Source organism: Sciurus carolinensis, chromosome 2 (assembly GCF_902686445.1).
Source record: "Sciurus carolinensis chromosome 2, mSciCar1.2, whole genome shotgun sequence".
Lineage (NCBI taxonomy): Eukaryota > Metazoa > Chordata > Mammalia > Rodentia > Sciuridae > Sciurus > Sciurus carolinensis.
Window position 1 is genome coordinate 54,524,535 of NC_062214.1, and position 18,654 is coordinate 54,543,188.

At 50.5% G+C, this 18,654-nt stretch overlaps 1 protein-coding gene across 2 annotated transcripts; it reads left to right on the top strand.

Annotated features, from left to right (window-relative positions):
• Positions 1 to 78: 78 nt before the first annotated feature.
• Fes (FES proto-oncogene, tyrosine kinase) lies at positions 79 to 11,680 on the top strand. Of its 2 annotated transcripts, XM_047538575.1 has the most exons (19): positions 79 to 969; positions 1,499 to 1,720; positions 1,870 to 2,043; positions 3,820 to 3,916; positions 4,053 to 4,236; positions 5,866 to 6,003; positions 6,077 to 6,196; positions 6,379 to 6,501; positions 6,629 to 6,815; positions 6,937 to 7,020; positions 7,682 to 7,891; positions 8,202 to 8,324; positions 8,732 to 8,785; positions 9,307 to 9,425; positions 9,727 to 9,821; positions 9,914 to 10,037; positions 10,260 to 10,417; positions 10,528 to 10,650; positions 11,302 to 11,680. In XM_047538575.1, the coding sequence occupies exons 2-19, from the start codon at positions 1,508 to 1,510 to the stop codon at positions 11,442 to 11,444; spliced, it is 2,469 nt and encodes an 822-aa protein (XP_047394531.1). In that variant the 5' UTR covers positions 79 to 969; positions 1,499 to 1,507; the 3' UTR covers positions 11,445 to 11,680. The 2 variants fall into 2 exon arrangements, with proteins under 2 accessions (XP_047394531.1, XP_047394532.1); XM_047538576.1 differs by lacking the exon at positions 8,202 to 8,324.
• Positions 11,681 to 18,654: the final 6,974 nt, after the last annotated feature.

Genomic DNA, 18,654 nt, shown 5'->3' on the forward strand with positions numbered 1-18,654 from the left:
AGGAACTGGAGACCAGTTAGGCCTAGTGATGTCCTGCCTGCCTGCCTGCCTGCCTACAGGTAGGCTTGTGTCAGAAGGCCAGGAACTCTAGGGCCTCCTGCAGGGAACAGATGGAAGAGGATGGAAGCTGGAGACAAGCCCCAGGGTGTGGGGCAAGTGCCTGATAGGGGCTGAGCAGGGTAGAGAATAGGTGGACCTGTGTCCAATTATTCAGTGTTACCCCTGAATGTGACTTGGCTACAAGCTGAGGCCTGAAGTGGGGCCAGAGTGAACACAAAGATGACATTGGTGTGTGGCAGGGGTTCTGAGTCCCAGATGGAAATCTGCATAACTAGCTATTCCCCAGCTGGGGAATGGCTAGGTTTGCCAGTCCTGGGGTTCCCTTAGAATAGAAATCTTTGCCCAGGGGTAGAGGTTGGAGATCATGCTACCAGGACCTGTGCCTGACAGGCTTCTCCCCAGGAAATTTTATTCAAATGGAGGCTGGCCTGAGTTCTCCTTAGGGAATTCAGTGGGGTGGGGAGGACCTGGACTAGTTTTCCCCCTTCCTTTTCTGGGTCACCCGGGAGGCCGGCTAGGACCCACCTCTGTGGATTCCCCCGGCCCAGCACCTGTCTAGAACCTCACCCTGTGACCTTCCCCACTTCCACCGCAGGCCCCTTCTCATTCCTGGGACGGTGCTGGGCCCTCTCCACAAGGCCATTCTTTCCCGGCCTCCCCCTCCCTTCCGTTTCCGTGGTCGAGCAGGCGGCGAGGCTGCTGCGGCCCAGCACAGAGCAGGGGGGCAGGCGGGCGGGCATCGGGCCGCAGGCCGCTCCCGCCCGCCCCTTCCCCTCTGCAGGCCCGCCCCGGGGACTGGGCCAACTGAAACCGCGGGAGGAGGAAGCGCGGAATCAGGAACTGGCTGGGGGTCTGCGCCTGGCCTGAGTTGGTCCACGGCCGGCCCAGGAGCAGCTACCCGCGGCGCCGGTAACAGCAGCCTCGCGGCCCAGCAGGCGACGACGCGCGCGGGCTTGGGGCTGGAAATAGGGTGGCAGTGGGCAGGGGCCAGGCAGGCATCCTGAGAGTTTGACACCCATCCGGGTGGGGGTAGGGGACGCGGAAGGACAGGGCAGCCACAGTGGCAGGGCTCGCCTGAGGCCAAGCCTCTGCTTGGCCCTGTGGAGGGCCTGACCTAGGCCTCTGTAAGGGGTTTTTGGATGGAAGGAGGTAGGAATGGGGTTGACGCCAGACTGGTTCCTGCTCCAGGATTGGAAAGGGGAACTCTGGCACTAGGGCTTGACTGCGGGGATAGGAAGCAATGAAGGCCAGCCCTAGGCCAGGCTACTGTTCTGTACCTGTTGCTGTTTCAGCAAGGCAAGACCCCACCCACCTACCTGTCTGCAGCTCCTCCTGGCCCTGCAGCCCTCTTGACCCTGTAGCCCCCAGCCTCTTTGTCCCCTCCTTTCATCTCCAGCTGCTGCTTTGCCCCCAATGATGGCCTCTTCTCTGTCCCTAGGACACCACTATGGGCTTCTCCTCAGAGCTGTGCAGCCCCCAGGGCCATGGGGCAGTGCAGCAGATGCAGGACGCAGAGCTTCGCCTGTTGGAGGGCATGAGGAAGTGGATGGCTCAGCGGGTCAAGAGTGACCGGGAATATGCAGGACTTCTTCACCACATGTCCCTGCAGGATAGTGGAGGCCAGAGCCGGAGTAGTGGCCCTGACAGTCCTGTCAGCCAGGTGGGCTTCTGGATTCCCTGAAGGTGCTAGCTATGCCTGTCCACTCCCCTCCTCTCCTAAAATTCTCTGGGATGGAGTTGGAGATTTGGCAGGTCCAGGCTTGGGAGCCATTGTCTATTCTTCCCTGCCTCCCCGATCCTGTCTCGTAGTCATGGGCAGAGATCACCAGCCAGACAGAGGGTCTGAGCCGAGTGCTGCGGCAGCATGCAGAAGATCTGAACTCAGGGCCCCTGAGCAAGCTGAGCCTGCTGATACGGGAACGGCAGCAGCTGCGCAAGACCTACAGTGAGCAGTGGCAGCAGCTGCAGCAGGAGCTCACCAAGGTGGGTGCATGGCACACAGACTCTGGTCATTTCTGTCACAATGTGGAGCCTACAAAGAATGGTTTTGCACAAGACCCCTAGGGAAGTGGAAGTCCCTGACCGCAGGCCGGGCCTCAGGATGGCATGCTCCAACCCTGCTGCAGCTTCTGCCCTACCCCCACTTGGCCTGCAGCACAGCTGGCCTGTCCATATATTGTCTGTTTTTGGCCAGAGTGCTGGGAATGCAAGGATGGGTGAGGCCTCTCACTACCTAGGTGGAGCTCAGGGTCTGTGCTCTACCTTCTGCATGGATCTCAGAGACAGTGAGAGGAATGAAGGTCTGTCTGTTTGCCTTTTGTTTAGGGCTCCTTCCCAGGGCCCCAGCGACAGGGCAGTGGAGTGGCCCCCTCACAGCTGAAATTGGCCTGCCTAGATCTGAATTCCACCAGCTCCTTAGCTGTAGGCTGTATGATTTGGAGCTGCACTTTCTCTGGGTGCTTCAGTCCGGTGGCATTCACTGTGCCGAGGGAACCACACCTCTTGCACCAGCACAGAGCCCAGTTTGCCACGGACCCACAGCAGCCCCTGGTGGCCAGCCTGGCCTCACACACTTTCTCAGGAAAATGATCTCATTCAAGGGTCTGCTTTTTTTTTTTTTTTTGGAACTACTAGGGGCTAAACTCAGGGGCACTCTACCACTGAGCTACATCCCCAGCCGTTTTTAAATTTTGAAACAGGGTCTCACTAAGTTTCCCAAGCTGGCCTCAAAACTTGGTATCCTCCTGCTTCTGCCTCCCAAGTTTGCTGTGATCGAACATTAGGGTCTGCCCATTTTTATAAAGTTTTACTGGAACACAACCATGTCTGTTTGTTTTCATATCATCTATGGCTGCTATAGAGCTACAATGGCAGAATCGAATAATTGCAACAGAGACCTTATGACTTATAGGCCTGAAATACTTATTTTCTGGCTCTTTAAAAGAAAAGCCACTCTAGTTTATGTATTTCGCTCAGTTATAGATGGGGAAACTGAGATTCAGAAAAGAGCGATGGAGCTTGCCCAAGGTGTCCCAGGACCTAAACAGAAGAACTGGTATGAGAACTCTACTGTCAAGCTGCCATCTAATGTTCCTATTGACCAGGAACATAATTTGCCAAGCCCAGTACAAAATGACAATGTGGGCCTCTTTTAAGAAATTATTAGGAATTTCAATACGACACTGCATGGTGTGGTAGTGCATCTGTAACCCTAGCTACTTAGGAGGCTGAGACAGGAGGATTGCAAGTTCAGGGTCAACCTGGGCAACTTAGTCCCTTCTCAAAACAAAAAAGGGCTGGGGATGTAGTTCAGTAGTAGAGTGCTTGTCTAGCATGTGTAATGCCCTGGGTTCAATCCCTAGTACCAAAAAAATTTTTTTTTCTTCAATATAGTAACAAGACAGCATGCAAACCATGCTTAAGACCCTTTTGCATATGGAGCCCTGCGTGACTATACAGGCTGCATAATCCTGAAGCTGGCCCTATATAGCTCTAGGATAGCACTCTCAAGCTACAGAGGGACAAGTAGAGCCTGCCCAGGCTACCTGTCTGCCTCCTGTAGTGGGCTGTCTGTAACAGCTTCTCCAACCCTAACTTTTGCAGCCAACTTCCCCCACATGTCTCCAGAACAATCCAGGAAGATGGGCTTGGATATGCGGCCTGACTCAATGGCAGGACCTTGCCAGGGCTTTACCTCAAGAAGGAATCTCCCATGCTTAGGGACCTTCCTTCTTATTCTGGCCATCCCTCTCTCTTCAGACCCACAACCAGGACATTGAGAAACTGAAAAGCCAATACCGAGCCCTGGCACGGGACAGTGCCCAGGCCAGGCGCAAATACCAGGAGGCCAGCAAAGGTTTGTGGAGTCCCTTGCTGGCAGGGAGGGAATCCCAAACCAGTGCTCACCTGCCCATGGGTGTCCCGAAAGTGGGGAGTAGCCAGGCCCCTGTGCTAACACTCTCCTCCACACCTCCCTCACCTTTCACCTGCAGACAAGGACCGTGACAAGGCCAAAGACAAATACGTTCGCAGCCTTTGGAAACTCTTTGCCCATCACAACCGATACGTGCTTGGTGTGCGGGCTGCACAGCTGCATCACCAGCACCACCACCAGCTCATGCTGCCTAGCCTGCTGCAGTCGCTGCAGGACCTGCATGAGGAGATGGTGCACATCCTGTAAGCCCGCAGTCCCACCCCATCCATTAACAGTCCTAAATCCACTACTAGGTCCAGAGGCAGGGCCCAGAAAACTCACTCCTGTAAAAGTGTGGACCATATAATTGAGTGAGGATGGGTCCTCAGCAAGTCAACTTATATCCAAATTACACTATTCCAGAGGCCCTTAGAGCAAGCGTACAGGTGCTGCAGCAGGAGAGCTTGGGGCAAGGGGAGGGAAGAGTCCTAGGGTTTAGTAAATTCATTGAGCACCATTCTAGGCTCTGGAATGTAGCAGAGCTGAATGTAGACAAACACCTGTCCTTGGAATCTTTCAGGTTAGTGGAGGGAGGGAGGGAATAGGAAGCATGTGAGAAGTGAGAAGTGCTCTGAAGAAAAATTAGGAAAGGGGGTTAGGAGTGCTGAGGCAGGGGAGGAGCTGCAATTTTAAAGAGTGCTCTGAGAAGGCCTCTTCGAGATGGTGATGTTCTGTAATCCCAGCAACTCTGGAGACTGAGGCAGAAGCATCACAAGTTTAAGGCCAGTCTTTGCAACTTAGCCAGACCCTGTTTAAAAAATAAAAAATTAAAAGGGTTGGGGATATAGCCCAGTGGTAGAGCACTCCTGGGTTCAATCCCCAGTACCACAGAAAACACAAAGAACATGAGAGGGTGACATTCCAAGACAGATCTAGGAAAGGTATGGGAGTGAACCATGGGGTTCTCTGGAGAAAGACTATTCCAGAAAGAGGGACAGTGAGTATACAGGTGCTGTAGCAACAGAGCTTTAGGGGGCAACAAAGAGTCAGTGGACCTTCTGCAGAACAAGGGGAGGGGAGAATCAGACATGGGCTAGAGGAGCCAGAGGTTGGGGGCTCATGGGAGGGTTGAACAGGTCAGTGTGGGGACTGGCTCTGAGTGAACCATAGTGACATGATCTGACCTCTATTTTAATACGGTTGCTGTGGCTACTGGGTTAAGAATAGACTTTTAAGGGGTGAAGACAGAGGAGAGAGGTCAGACGGGAGTGTCTTGCATGGATCCTGACTGCAGATCTTGGCCACTGGACCAGGGTGGTAGTGATAGAGGTGAGAAAGTGGTCAGGTCCTGGGTAGATTTTGAAGGTACAGTAGTAGGATTTTCTTATGATTAGAAGTGGAGTGTGAAATAGAGGAATCAAACCTGTCAAGTCTGTGCTTACAGCACCTGGAAGATGAAGTTACCATTAGCTTGTTTAGAGAAGGATATGGAAGGAAGAGGTTTTGGGGACTAGGAGTTCATTTTTTCAGCTAGTAGAATTGGGGTGTCTGAGCGATCAATGTTCAGTGGGACTTTTTGGGTAGGAGGATGAAGACATGAGGCTGGAACTGAGGGGTGCTCTCAGGCCTATCAGGAGCACATTGGTGGCTTATACATTTACTGGGGGCCCAGAGCCCCAGCTTTTAAGCTGGTTGCCAGAGTACTTCCTGAGTACCATCACACACATCAGGAAGTAGAAGATCACGGAGAGGTTTTTAAATAATTTGCCTGAGGTCACATGAGCTAAGGTGGGGTCAATCCCAGCACAGCCTCAAACCCAATGCCCTAGACTAAACTGCCTGCCTCTCCCAGCCTGAAGTCTCTCTAACTGGAGGTTGCATCTGGGGGACAGGAAGGAGATCCTGCAGGAATACCTGGAGATTAGCAGTCTGGTGCAGGATGAGGTGGTTGCCATTCACCGGGAGATGGCTGCAGCTGTTGCCCGCATCCAGCCAGAGGCTGAATACCAAGGCTTCCTGCGACAGTATGGGTAAGCCCATCCTCACACCTGCTGGACACCAGGGCTACTGGCCTGTTCACTGATGGGGCCATGTCACCCACAGGTCCGCCCCTGACATCCCACCCTGTGTCACCTTTGATGAGTCGCTGCTTGAGGAGGGTGAACAGCTGGAGCCTGGGGAGCTACAGTTGAACGAGCTAACTGTGGAGAGCGTGCAGCACACGTGTGTGGTGGCTTGGCACCCAGGCCAGGGCAGGCTCCTGACAGACCATGGGTGTCCATGTGGGCAGGGTGGGGAGGGAACTCTGCCCATATCGAGCTGTGGCTAGGCAACCAGGCTTGCTTGGTTTTGCAGGGATGCATGTGGGGAGTGTGGCTCTAACCCTGCTCTTCTTGTGGGTACAGACTGACCTCTGTGACAGATGACCTGGCTGTGGCCACTGAGACTGTGCTGAACCGACAGGAGGTGGTCAGTCAGCTGCAGCGTGAACTCCAGAGTGAGGAGCAGAACACCCACCCCCGGGAGCGGTGAGTGGGCTCGCCTGCAGCAGCCTCCTGGCCCTGCTCTGTCCTGCCTGCCCTACCTGCTGCTGCTTCCAGCTGCGGACTGAGTCCATGTCTCTGTCCTACCCTCCTACCTGCCCTTGGCCTGCAGGGTGCAGCTGCTAGGCAAGAAGCAGGCACTGCAGGAGGCGCTGCAGGGGCTGCAGGTAGCACTGTGTGGCCAAGCCAAGCTGCAGGCCCAGCAGGAACTGCTGCAGACCAAGCTGGAGCAGCTGGGCCCTGGCGAGCCCCCGGCAGTGCTGCTCCTGCAGGATGACCGCCACTCCACCTCGTCCTCGGTGAGCCACCTGCTACTGCCCTTGCCTGCTAGCCATGCCTGCCCGCAGGGGCTGTGCTCCTCATTTTTGCCCTCCCCCTCCCCAAGCCTGGCCACCTGCTGACGTCTGTCCCTGGCCTCAGGAGCAGGAGCGAGAGGGGGGAAGGACACCTACGCTGGAGATCCTTAAGAGCCACTTCTCAGGAATCTTCCGCCCCAAGTTCTCGGTGAGTGCCAGTTAGCCTGGGTTCATACCTCTGCATGTCCCTAAGAGGTAGGCCAGGCCAGGAGTCTCAGACATACACCTCTAGGCTCCCTCCTTGGTGTTTTGAGTTGCTTTTTGTTTTGGTACTGGGGATTGAACTCAGGGATGCTTAACCGCTGAGCCATATCACTAGCTGTCTTTATTTTTTATTTTGAGACAGGGTTGTATGATGCTCAGGGCCTTGCTAGGTTGCTGAAGCTGGCTTTGAATTTGTGATCTTTCTGCCTCAGCCTCCCAGGTTTTGGGTTTTGGGGTGTCCCTCTCCCGCCTAGGATTTCTGGCTGCAGATGCCTCCAAATCCTGCAACTCCTGTCCCCTTTCCACCCACTACCCCAGTGTGCTACAGGGACCAGCAGCTTTGGCTAACTCAGGGCTCTACTTGCTCCAGGAATGGTCAGGGGCCTCTGTAGCCTGGAGAAGAAGGCACCAGCTTGGTTGGGAAGTGCCAGTCTGAACTTCCCATCCCAGTTCTTCCCAGAGTGATACAGGGGCCCACAGATGGCTCTGTGCCACTCTGGTGGTTGTAAGGACTGAGGGCTTATTGGGTGGGGGAGATATACCCACTGACCCATTGGCCTTCCCTAAGCTGACTGAGTGACCCCACTTTCTTCTCCCCTGCCCAGCTTCCCCCACCACTGCAGCTCGTTCCAGAGGTACAGAAGCCCCTGCATGAACAGCTGTGGTACCATGGGGCCATCCCGCGGGCTGAGGTGGCTGAGCTGCTGACACACTCCGGGGACTTCTTGGTGCGGGAGAGCCAGGGCAAGCAGGAATATGTGCTCTCGGTGCTGTGGGATGGCCAGCCCCGGCACTTCATCATCCAGTCCTTGGATGTGAGTGGGGCTGGGAACTTTTCCTCCCCCAGTGGAATGACTTTGAGACTGATGGCCTCTAGAGAGTAGCTGCTACATCTTAGATGCCTCCCTAGCTGGGGTGGAAGGAGCTATGGAGAGCACCCAAGTCCCTGCAATGCAATAGGGGCTTAAGCACGCATCCTCCACCAAGAGGGCAGCAGAGTTGCACCCCATGTGCTGTCTTTTCTGTAGGCCTCTCTGCCTCTTATCCGAAGCAGGCCCTTTATCCCCCACTGCTCTTCCTGCCCTCTGCCAGGAGGCTGCTGACCCCAGTCCCCTTGCCCCACAGAACCTGTACCGGCTGGAAGGGGATGGCTTTCCCAGCATCCCATTGCTCATTGACCACCTGCTGTCCTCCCGGCAGCCTCTCACCAAGAAGAGTGGTGTTGTCCTGTACAGGCCTGTGCCCAAGGTGAGCCTGTGCCCAACCCGGCCTGTGCCACTTGTGGTAAGGCTTGATCATGGGTCAGGACACTCCAGAGTGGGAGCAGTAAGGACTTGCTATGTCTGTGGTCTACATGCAGAATGTGAAGGGAGCCATCACTCCACAAGGTGGCCAGACTTCTAAGTTTGGAATGTCAAGGCCACTCCCACTCCATGGGCTGTGCAGAACTGACTGGTGCTCACTTGGTAAGGGCACCTGGCTGCTCCCCGGAGTCATCTGAGTGTGAATCTGATACCCAACTCCACTAGACAGACCAACACACTAAGACTCCAAGAAATGAAAGACAGTGTCAGTGGGAGAGCTGTTCAGTCCTTCCCAGGGCCCAGCATCCCCTCTCATCACTGATTTCTGACTTCCTAATTCCTTTTCCCCAGGACAAGTGGGTGCTAAACCATGAGGACCTGGTGTTGGGCGAGCAGATTGGGCGGGTGAGTTGGGCTTCCACCATGCCGGTGCTCTGCCAGCCTCCTCCTGGCTTGCCTCTCCCTCCAGCCCACAGCTGAGATCTATTCAGCCTCCCTGTCCTGCAGGAAGCAGAGTACCCACCCTCAAACTCCCTGGAAGACAGCTCTGTCACTGGTACCCCACCCCAACTCCTGTCCCCTCAGAGGCCTCTTGCATATGTGAAGAAACACTCATTAATGTAAACTGTAAAATACCTGCCTAGGAAGGAAGTCACTTTTCTAAAAAAGAATGCTTTTCAAACCCAAAGGAAAGTGTTTCTGGGATTTTTCATGTCACTTCTCTTGGAGAATGTGGCATGTCATAGGTGACTTTTCTGGCCCATCTCAGTTCCCTAACTAGGAGGTGAACTCCTAGAGAGCTAGGGTGAGTAATTTTGAATGTGGGGAATGAATGTAGAGGGTGTGGGGACAAGGTGGGTGTCCCCCTGAGTGGAGAAAAGAAAGTGGCATAGGGAAGCTTTGGTAGGAGCCTGAGACCATTTCAGGGGAACTTCGGTGAAGTATTCAGTGGACGCCTGAGAGCTGACAACACTCTGGTGGCAGTAAAGTCCTGTCGAGAGACACTCCCCCCTGACCTCAAAGCCAAGTTTCTGCAGGAAGCGAGGTAGGTAACAACCAGAGGTTCCCTATGAAAGTGTCCCCTGTACATGTCCAGGCATAAAATGCTTGACTTCTATGGTGTCATTTAATCCTCTTGCCACCCCCTACAACTGGGTAGCACCCTCCCATAGTACCAAGGGATAGAAACTGCTGAGGCCCCATCTAAGGCCACATATCTAGGGCTGCTAGCCTCCAGAAGTCAAGTTCTTCTTCTCTCCAGTCCTTCTCCCATCGTCCCTGGGGGTTCTGGAGGGAGGTGGGAGGTGGACCCCATCTGCATGTGCCTAAGTGGCAGTGCCCTGCAGGATCCTGAAGCAGTACAGCCACCCCAACATCGTGCGTCTCATTGGTGTCTGTACCCAGAAACAGCCCATCTACATTGTCATGGAGCTTGTGCAGGGTGAGCAGGGGTGCTGATCTCCAGGGTGGGGGATCTCAGCCTGGCCAGGTGGCTGCCCCCTGCAGGAGGCTCAAGCCTGCCCCCACCTCCAGGAGGAGACTTCCTGACCTTCCTGCGAACAGAGGGAGCCCGCTTGAGGGTGAAGACTCTATTGCAAATGGTGGGGGACGCGGCTGCAGGCATGGAGTACTTGGAAAGCAAGTGCTGCATCCATCGGTGAGTGGGCTACAGTCCTGACACCCCCCAGTGAGGAGGGGCTATCACCCCTGCATTCCTTGGCTATCAGGCATCAACTCCAGAGGTGGAGTTAGCCTCTCCTGATAGACCATGAGTGCCTGGAACAAGCAGCAGCTTCTATCAATGGCTTTGTTTGGTGGGCTCAGCCCAGGCAGGGCAGGAAACATTAACTAAAGGAGACCCTGGCCCTGCTTCACCCAGGGACTTGGCTGCTCGGAACTGCCTGGTGACAGAGAAGAATGTTCTGAAGATCAGTGACTTTGGGATGTCCCGAGAGGAAGCTGATGGAATCTATGCAGCCTCAGGGGGTCTCAGACAAGTCCCGGTGAAGTGGACTGCACCCGAGGCCCTTAACTATGGTACCTGGTCCTTGCCAAGCCTGGCTTTGCAACTCTGGAGACCGGGCATGGGTAGTATCTGACTCCATGGACATGGACAGCTCTTTCATGCTGCCTTACCTCCCCTGCAGGCCGCTACTCCTCTGAGAGTGATGTGTGGAGCTTTGGCATCTTGCTCTGGGAGACCTTCAGCCTGGGAGCCTCGCCCTATCCCAACCTCAGCAATCAGCAAACACGGGAGTTTGTGGAAAAGGGTAAGGCTGAGCCAACCTCAGGGCCATACCCTCTTTCCCATGCTCCATCTGGACACCTCTTCCTCCCTTAACCTCCCAGCCGAGAATCTCACTGGGGCAGAATAAGAGTATTCCTGGAACTGCCACTGAGCAGAGCACCTGTTAGTGCTAGGCCATACGTTATTTCATTTACTCCTTGCCAAATGTAAGGTGGAGATTAATATGTTCCTTTTGCAGATAGAAAAACAGGCTTGTGGAGGTCACACAAGTAGCCCATGGTGGGAACACAGGCCTCAGCTGGGCATGGTGGTGCACACCTGTAATCCCAGCGGCCTGGGAGTCTGAGGCAGAAGGGCGGCAAGTTTGAGACCAGCCTTAGCAACTTAAAAACACTCGTCAACTTAGTGAGACCCTATTTCAAAATAATACTAAAATGACTGAGAATGTAGCTCAGTGACGAGTGCTTGCTTAACATGCATGAGGCTGTGGGTTCAATCCCTAATACCTTAAAAAAAAAAAAAAAAAAAAAAGGCCATATCCAGGCCTCTGTTTCTTGGGTTCTTTGTTGAACAAGAATGACTTTAGGGATAGTACATCTTCAGTAGCTCCTGCTGCTCCAGGCTGCCCCAGGAACCCTTCCTCATGCCTGGTGTGCTGTGCCTGTCCTCACAGGGGGCCGCCTGCCCTGCCCAGAGCTGTGCCCTGATGCTGTGTTCAGGCTCATGGAGCAGTGCTGGGCCTATGAGCCTGGGCTGCGGCCCAGCTTCAGCACCATCTACCAGGAGCTGCAGAGCATCCGAAAGCGGCATCGGTGAGGTTGGGACCTCCTTCTCAAGCCAGTGGCTTCTTCAGGCAAGAGTGTACCTCCTTGGCAGCTCCCACTCACACTTTGGACAGCTGTCCACATTCTTAGGCTCCAATCACCAGCAGCAGCTCTTCTGCCAGAAGGATGCAGCCCTATGTTGGCTTTAGTCCCTGCTGTACCAGGGCTTCCTCTCCCAGGAAGAAATAATAAAACCACTTTTGTCCATCCAATACTCTTGGCATGTATCCTCCTCTGAAGGGCAGATCTTAGAAGGCCTGTAAGGCCTCTCTAGTGGCCATGGGAAGACAGAGGACAAGCAGACCTGGAGCAGAGCTGATGTAATTTGGTAGTAGCTGGATGTGGGACTTGGCTGAGGCTAAGAGCTAAGGATGTTATACAAGTTTTGGCCAGATGGTGGCGATGTTCCCTGGAATAGGACCTCAAAAAGAGGAGCAGCACTGTGGGGAGGATGGTGAGTTCAGAGATGTTTTGCTTAAGGGGCTATGAAGATAACAAGTGTGCAGATCAGTCTTGAAGCCCCGATGAAGTTAAGGCTGGTGACAGAGATGTGAAAGCCATCAGCTTATAAATGTTAGAGAGTAACGGACACTGTAGATGTTACATACAATTCAAGAGGAGCTGAGAATAGAGGGAGGGTTAGGGTTCCACTCAGAGGAGACCCATGTGGCTAAAGAGGAAAGAAATGCTTTTTCTAAGGAGTTCATCTTTCAAGAGTTTCCTGGGTCTGGGGTCCTAGTGCAGTGGTACAGCACTTGCCTAGTGCATCTGAGGTACTGGGTTTGATTCTCAGCACCACATATAAACAAATAAAATAAAGGTCTGTTGACAACTTTAAAAAAAATACACACACACACACACACATGCATATATTCCCAGTAGAAACTGAAGATTGAGACAAGGTAGACCAGGTGTTGGGGCACGTGCCTATAATCCCAATAACTTGGGAGACCAAGGAAGGAGGATCACAAGTTCCAAGCCAGCTTCAGCAACTTTGTGAATTCTGTCTCAAAATAAAAAATAAAAAGGGCTGGGAATGTAGCTCAGTGGTAGAGCACCCTTGGGTTCAATAGTCTCTGCCATAAATAATAAATAAATAAAGTAGCATAGGACTGAACTAAAAAAAAAATGGGAAAGATTTACAATACAAGAAACAAGTAATACAAACCATGAAGTAAAATAACCATCCCTCAAGAAAGTCAGAAAATGGTTGATATAAGTTTTCAAAGAGATAAAAGAGAACCCTATAACTTGTTTAAAAAGAGGAAATCGAGGGCTGGAGGGTGTAGTTCATCACTTTTCCAACATGTCTGAGGCCTGGGTTCAATCCCCAGCACCAAAAATAAATAAATACAGGAAATTAAGTTGGAGTGTGATTAAATGAAAATAGTAAGTGAAATAATTTCTCCAATGGAAGTGGTTAAAAAAAGAACTAAAGAATTGCTTCTGGGTAGGCTATGGTAGGTCTCAGTGGACCATGCCCCTCCCTCCATTGCAAAGACTGGGAAAAAGCAGATAAGATGAAGATGATCTTGTTTTTTTTTTTATTTTTTTTTATTTTTATTGTAAACAAATGGGATACATGTTGTTTCTGTTTATACATGGAGTAACAGCATACCATTTGTGTAATCATACATTTACATAGGGTAATGATGTTTGATTCATTCTGTTATTTTTTCCTCCCCCCACCACCCCTCCCATCTCTCTTGAGATGATCTTATTTTTAAAGAGAATGGAGAGTGATGGAAGAAATGAAGAGCAGATGACCCACAATTTCAAGAAAAAGAACCCTTCCAACTTGAGCTAGTGATAGGCAGCCATTTTCTTCCCTAAGGTGTTTATTGATTTGGGTCATCAGTGAGAATCCAACTTGGTCTCCTTTCCTTGTATCTGCCAGAGTTTGAACCTGTGTAGGTTGGGAGTCTATAAAGCTATTTTGAAAATCTCTGAAGAGCAGAACTTGAAAGAACTGAGAGAAACAGAGACAAGTCAGACTTCACTGAAATCTAAGAGGGCTACCCTCAAGGGACAGGGTGATCAATGTTAACTAGTCACTCAGAAATGTACTGAGATTCACTTTACAAGGAGCGATAAGAGTTTGGCCAAAAGTTTAGTGAAACTACAGAAATATGACTCATCTGACTGCCAGGTGAGAGTTCTGTGCAAGATCCGCTGGATGGGAAGGAAGAGCAAGTTGCTTGATTGCTTTAGGACTGACCCCATACTCCAGGCCACTTTTGACTACAACCAATGACATGGATACAAAGGAGCAAAAAATAAAGAGACAATCAGGACTTGTTGCACTGGTCTTTACAGCTATCATGACCAGTGACCTATCTGAGATGGGTTCCTGCCATCTGGACAATATAGGAACCATGGATCTCTTGGGCAGTCCTGGGAGAGGCTGCCACTATTAGGCCACTGTGCCTGGATTCACAATGGAGATCATGATGATGAAATAGTCACCCCCATCAGACTCCACATTTAGTTGACACCAAGCCATGAAGGGAAGTGATTCTTCTCTTAAACCCTAGGGATATTTTTCAGAAAACTATTCAGCTATCAGGTAGCACATTTCCCATGACAGAAGCCTTGGACAGAAGTCCAAGATAATGCGCTATAGACCAAGGTAGGGGAGAAACCACCTAAAAGGCTACGTGGACTTGGCTGTTATACCAGGTCATCCCTGAAGAGGCAAGTGATGATTCTGTCCATGAAGAAAAATTCTCTTCTAGGACTCTCGAGAGTCATGGGACTTAAAGATTTGGGCTATTAACTAGACCAGCTTTAACATTTACTGTGGGCAGACAAGAGGGACACCAGCAGCCTCTGCCTCCCAGCTGAGGTTTGTTCTGTTGGGACAACTGTTTGACCCACCACTTTCAGCACTATCCCTTCCCCACTGCACAAACAGGCTAGGTTGGATGACTGGGTCCTTGGAGTGGGAATTAGGATAGGGACAAGTGGTCACCTCTCTAGACCTGACTACTACAAAGTAATATAGAATAGAAGGGTAGGTGGGGGCCTGAGTGGCCAGTACAAAAGGCCCCTGACCTTGGTATCTTATGGATTATTTCACATCACAGAGTTCATTGCATAAACCGACATCACCTAGTATACAGAGGTGGGCTTTGCTCATGTCAATTTTTGTTTTGTTTTTGTGATACTGGGGATTAAAAACAGGGTTGCTTTACCACAACCTTTTTTTTTTTAATACTGAGACAATCTCACTAAGTTGTTGAAACTGACCTTGAACTTGGAATCCTCTTGCCTCAGACACCTGAGTCACTGGGATTACAGGCTACTAATGTCTTTTTGATCATTCCACTACACGTGGAAGATGAAAAATAGTTTATCCTTGTTGACTTGAGTGACAATGCATCTTTACGGTATTGACAAAGAGCTACTTGCATCCCCCTGTGGTTTGCCACCGATGAATAAGCCAAGACAGAGAAGCCTGGGATCCCATCAGAAGTGTCTTGGTATGACTATGTTGATAACATCATCCAGTAAGAGAATAATCAGTACAAACTTCCGTAGATGGGATGGCTGGACCAAAGCTGAAAAATTAACCTGATACAGAGACCAGACGTGCAAAATTCTTATGCACCATGTGGACCCATGCCCAGAGGACAATTTCCAAGTCTATCAAAGGAAAAAGAAAAAGAACAACAAAACAACTGACCGTAAAACTTCCACCCAAGTGGGGCTGGGCATGGTGGTGCATACCTATAATCCCAGTGCTTGGGAAGGCTGATGCAGGAGGATCGTGAGTTCGAAGCCAACTTCAGCAAAGGCGAGGTGCTAAGCAACTCACTGAGACCCTGTCTCTAAACATAATACAAAATAGGACTGGGGATGTGGCTCAGTGGTTGAGGGCCCCTGAGTTCAATCCCAGTATCCAAAAAACACAAAACAAAAACTTCCAGCAAACTGAAAGGAGGCAAAACATCCGAGGGGCATGCCTGAGCATTGGAGTCAGTTTTACTCAACAGAATCTACTCATCCCACTACACAAGTTTACCCAAAAAGTACCACCCCTGAGTGGGGCTCTGAATTCCAGGCTTTTGGATGAAAAGTGTCAGCTTTTCATCAGTCAGCTGCACAGACTAGAGCCTGTGGAGGAAGGACATCATCCAGAGGCAAAGGCATCTGTGTTTTAGGACACATGGCACTTGCCTGACAACTCTAAGCCATAGATCCCTTTTCAGTGGCCTTGTTATTGGGTGCTGGTGATCACTGAGAGACTATTTTTATACTCCAACATCTTCAATTTGGGATTAAAACATTGGTGAAGTGAATGTTGCCCACCAAACTTTTTTTTTTTTTTCATACCTTGGATGGAGCTACACCCCAAGCCCTTTTAATTAATTTATTTATTTTGAAACAGGGTCTTGCTAAGTTGCCCAGACTGGCCTCAGCCTTGGATCATCCTGTCTCAGCCTCCCAAGCAGCTGTGATTATGAGGGTGTGCCACAATGCCTGGTTGCTAACCAAGCATTATTCATTAAGGAGGAAGTACTCCAAGAAATGAGTGAACCAGGCATCTGTGGAATCTCTTTCTTCCATAAAGAGAGGCCAGGCACAGGTGTGGCTAACCCCAAGACAAAGACCAAAAACTGCCAGCATCTTGGGTTTGTTGGGTGTGAAGTACACTGAGTCTCCTGAGAACCTGAGAACCTGGATGTGACTCAAGGACTGACAGCCCAGTTAATGGTCAATAGAGTATACAGAACAGCTGCCACTGTGCAGCCACAGAGATAACAGTTTAAATTTTTTGCATGGGAAAATAATAATAAGCAGAGATTTGGGCTATGGTGCTTGGTCTGGAAAACACCTCTCATGGTGAACCTCACTACATTTTCACTGACCTGTGAGCAATAGCCAATGGGCTGATGGTCTCGTGCTTAGCAGCAGGACATCTAGATAATTAAGTCCCAATTCCTGTAGAAGTTTGGAACACTATGGCAATAGATTGAGTGGGACACATGTCCAAGAGAGATGCCCATGGAAAAGGACACTTTGACCTTGAATATCAGTGGAAGCAACCACCTGGTCAGAACTATACCTCTCAGGTGAAAGTCACAGCCACTATCGCATAGGATATGACAGTTTGTCTAGGGCTAGGGTCAAAGTAAGGACTTGTGATTCCAGAATGTAAGGCCAAAGAAGCCCCACTAATGTGCCTACATACTCTACACAGTTGAGCAAGAACTCCAGGGCACATAGTCTGGTTACTAGACCTGCCTGACCCTGACAAATAGACTAGATGGGTCACCTACTTTCACCTTAAGGGTACCACTGGATGTTGACTGCAATATACAGGGTTTTCCAGGTATGGCACAGCAGTTCCCATTATGCATAGTGGATGTAGGCCATGCTGTTCAGAGTCCTAAGTGGACAATGTCACATATTTGTATTCTTCGGACACATCCAGTCAAGCAAGGGAGCCGCCTGTCTTTATAATCAAGAGTATCCAGCAGTGGGGAACCACTTGGGACATTGACTGGACATTTTATGCCCTGTGTCACTGACAGGTGAGAGTGTCAACAAAACAGAATGGATTGTGTGTGGGTATATGTGTGGTATTGGGCATCAATCCTACCAGCATTCTACTCCTGAGCTAAATCTCCGGCCCTTTTTACTTTCCGTTTTAAGATGGAGGTCTCATGAAATTGCTTAGGCTGATCTTGAACTTGTGTTCCTCCTACCTCAGCCTCCTAAGTCACTGGGATTACATGTGTGCACCACTGCATCCAGATAAAACAAAGAATGGATTTTTAAAAGATCAACTAATAAAAGATAAAAGGACACCCAAAGCCAAGCTCCCAAGGGAGCACACACATAAGGCAGGCAGTGTGTATTCTTTTTTTTTAACACTCCTTCCCACCCCGTGCTGGGGATTGAAATCAGGGTGCTCTACCACTGAGCTATATCCCCAGCCCTTTTATGAAAATTTTGAGCCAGGCGTGCAGGCACATGCGTATAATCTCCAGCAGCACTGGGTGGGGTTGGGGGCCAGAGGCTGAGATAGAAGGATCACAAGTTCGAGGCCAGCCTCAGCAACTAAGAGAGACCTTAAGTGACTTAGTGAGAACCTGTCTTAAAATAAAAATTTAAAAGGGTTGGGGATGTAACTCAGTGCTTAAGCACCCTTGGATTCAATCCCTGGTACAAATGAAAAAATTAAATTTGAAGACAAGGTCTCCCTAAATTGCCCAGAACTTGTAATCTTCCTGCCTCAGCCCCCAGAGTCCCTAGGATTACAGGTGTGTGCCACCACACCTGGCCAGGCAGTGTCTATTCTCACTGTGGCGATTTCCAGGATGGGTAGTTCTTATTGAATAAAATGTTTAACTCAAAGTTTGGGATAGGGAGAAGAGACCCCAACGAGTTGTAAGAGACCCAAATCACATATTTAATTCTCACTTTCCCTTTTTCCCCTCTCTTGCCTGCCTTCAGAAAATTAGGCTACTGGAACCTGTGGATGCAAAGGAGAGTTGAGGGGTTGGAGATTCTAACCTGGTGCTCCTCTTACTGCCCTGCCAAACACAAACTAGAATAAAAGTATACAATACACCTGAAAGGTAGTAGACAGTCATCTTGCTCTGGGCTTCGTGCTGGTCATTCAGGGTGGCATCTATGTGGTTGCCAACATCCCTTGCTGCACTTGATTTAATGAACTAGAAAAGGTGAAGCAGCTTCTGAACTTGGAGAGAAAGCCAGGTGGTGCTAAGGTCCATACCCAGTGGCATCTGGAATGACTCGAGTGGGGAGCCTTACTATGATATGTCTTCCAAGTGGGCCTGATGATCCTGCTGAATCAGAGTGGTGATCATTCTTATCTGATGTTGCTTCAGATAAATAGAAAGGATTCGAGAAAGGCGTGATGGCATATGCCTGTGATCCCAGCTACTGGGGAAGCTGAGTGGGGAGAATTCCAAGTTCGAGGTCAGTCAGGGCAATTTAAACTGTCTCAAAATTTTAAAAATGTGTAAAAGGGCTAGGAATGTAGATCAGTAGTAAAGTACCCCTGGGTTCAATCGCCAGTACAAAAGTCGGGGGGCAAGAGGGAAAAGGGCGGGGATGTCTTAACGGGTGGCAGGCATTAAAAGGAATTTTCATTAATTTATACCAACAGGAGGCAGCACTCCTTTGCCTGCGAAGGTAATAACAGAAAACAGGCTACCAGGAGCTGAATA

What these genes read in the sequence shown, in the direction of transcription:
- Fes (XM_047538575.1), top strand. Translation starts at nt 1,508, where the DNA reads ATGGGCTTCTCCTCAGAGCTGTGCAGCCCCCAGGGCCATGGGGCAGTG. An exon ending in ATACCAGGAGGCCAGCAAAG is followed by an intron (nt 3,917 to 4,052) that starts GTTTGTGGAGTC and finishes TTTCACCTGCAG; the next exon opens with ACAAGGACCGTGACAAGGCC. An exon ending in GAGGAGATGGTGCACATCCT is followed by an intron (nt 4,237 to 5,865) that starts GTAAGCCCGCAG and finishes TCTGGGGGACAG; the next exon opens with GAAGGAGATCCTGCAGGAAT.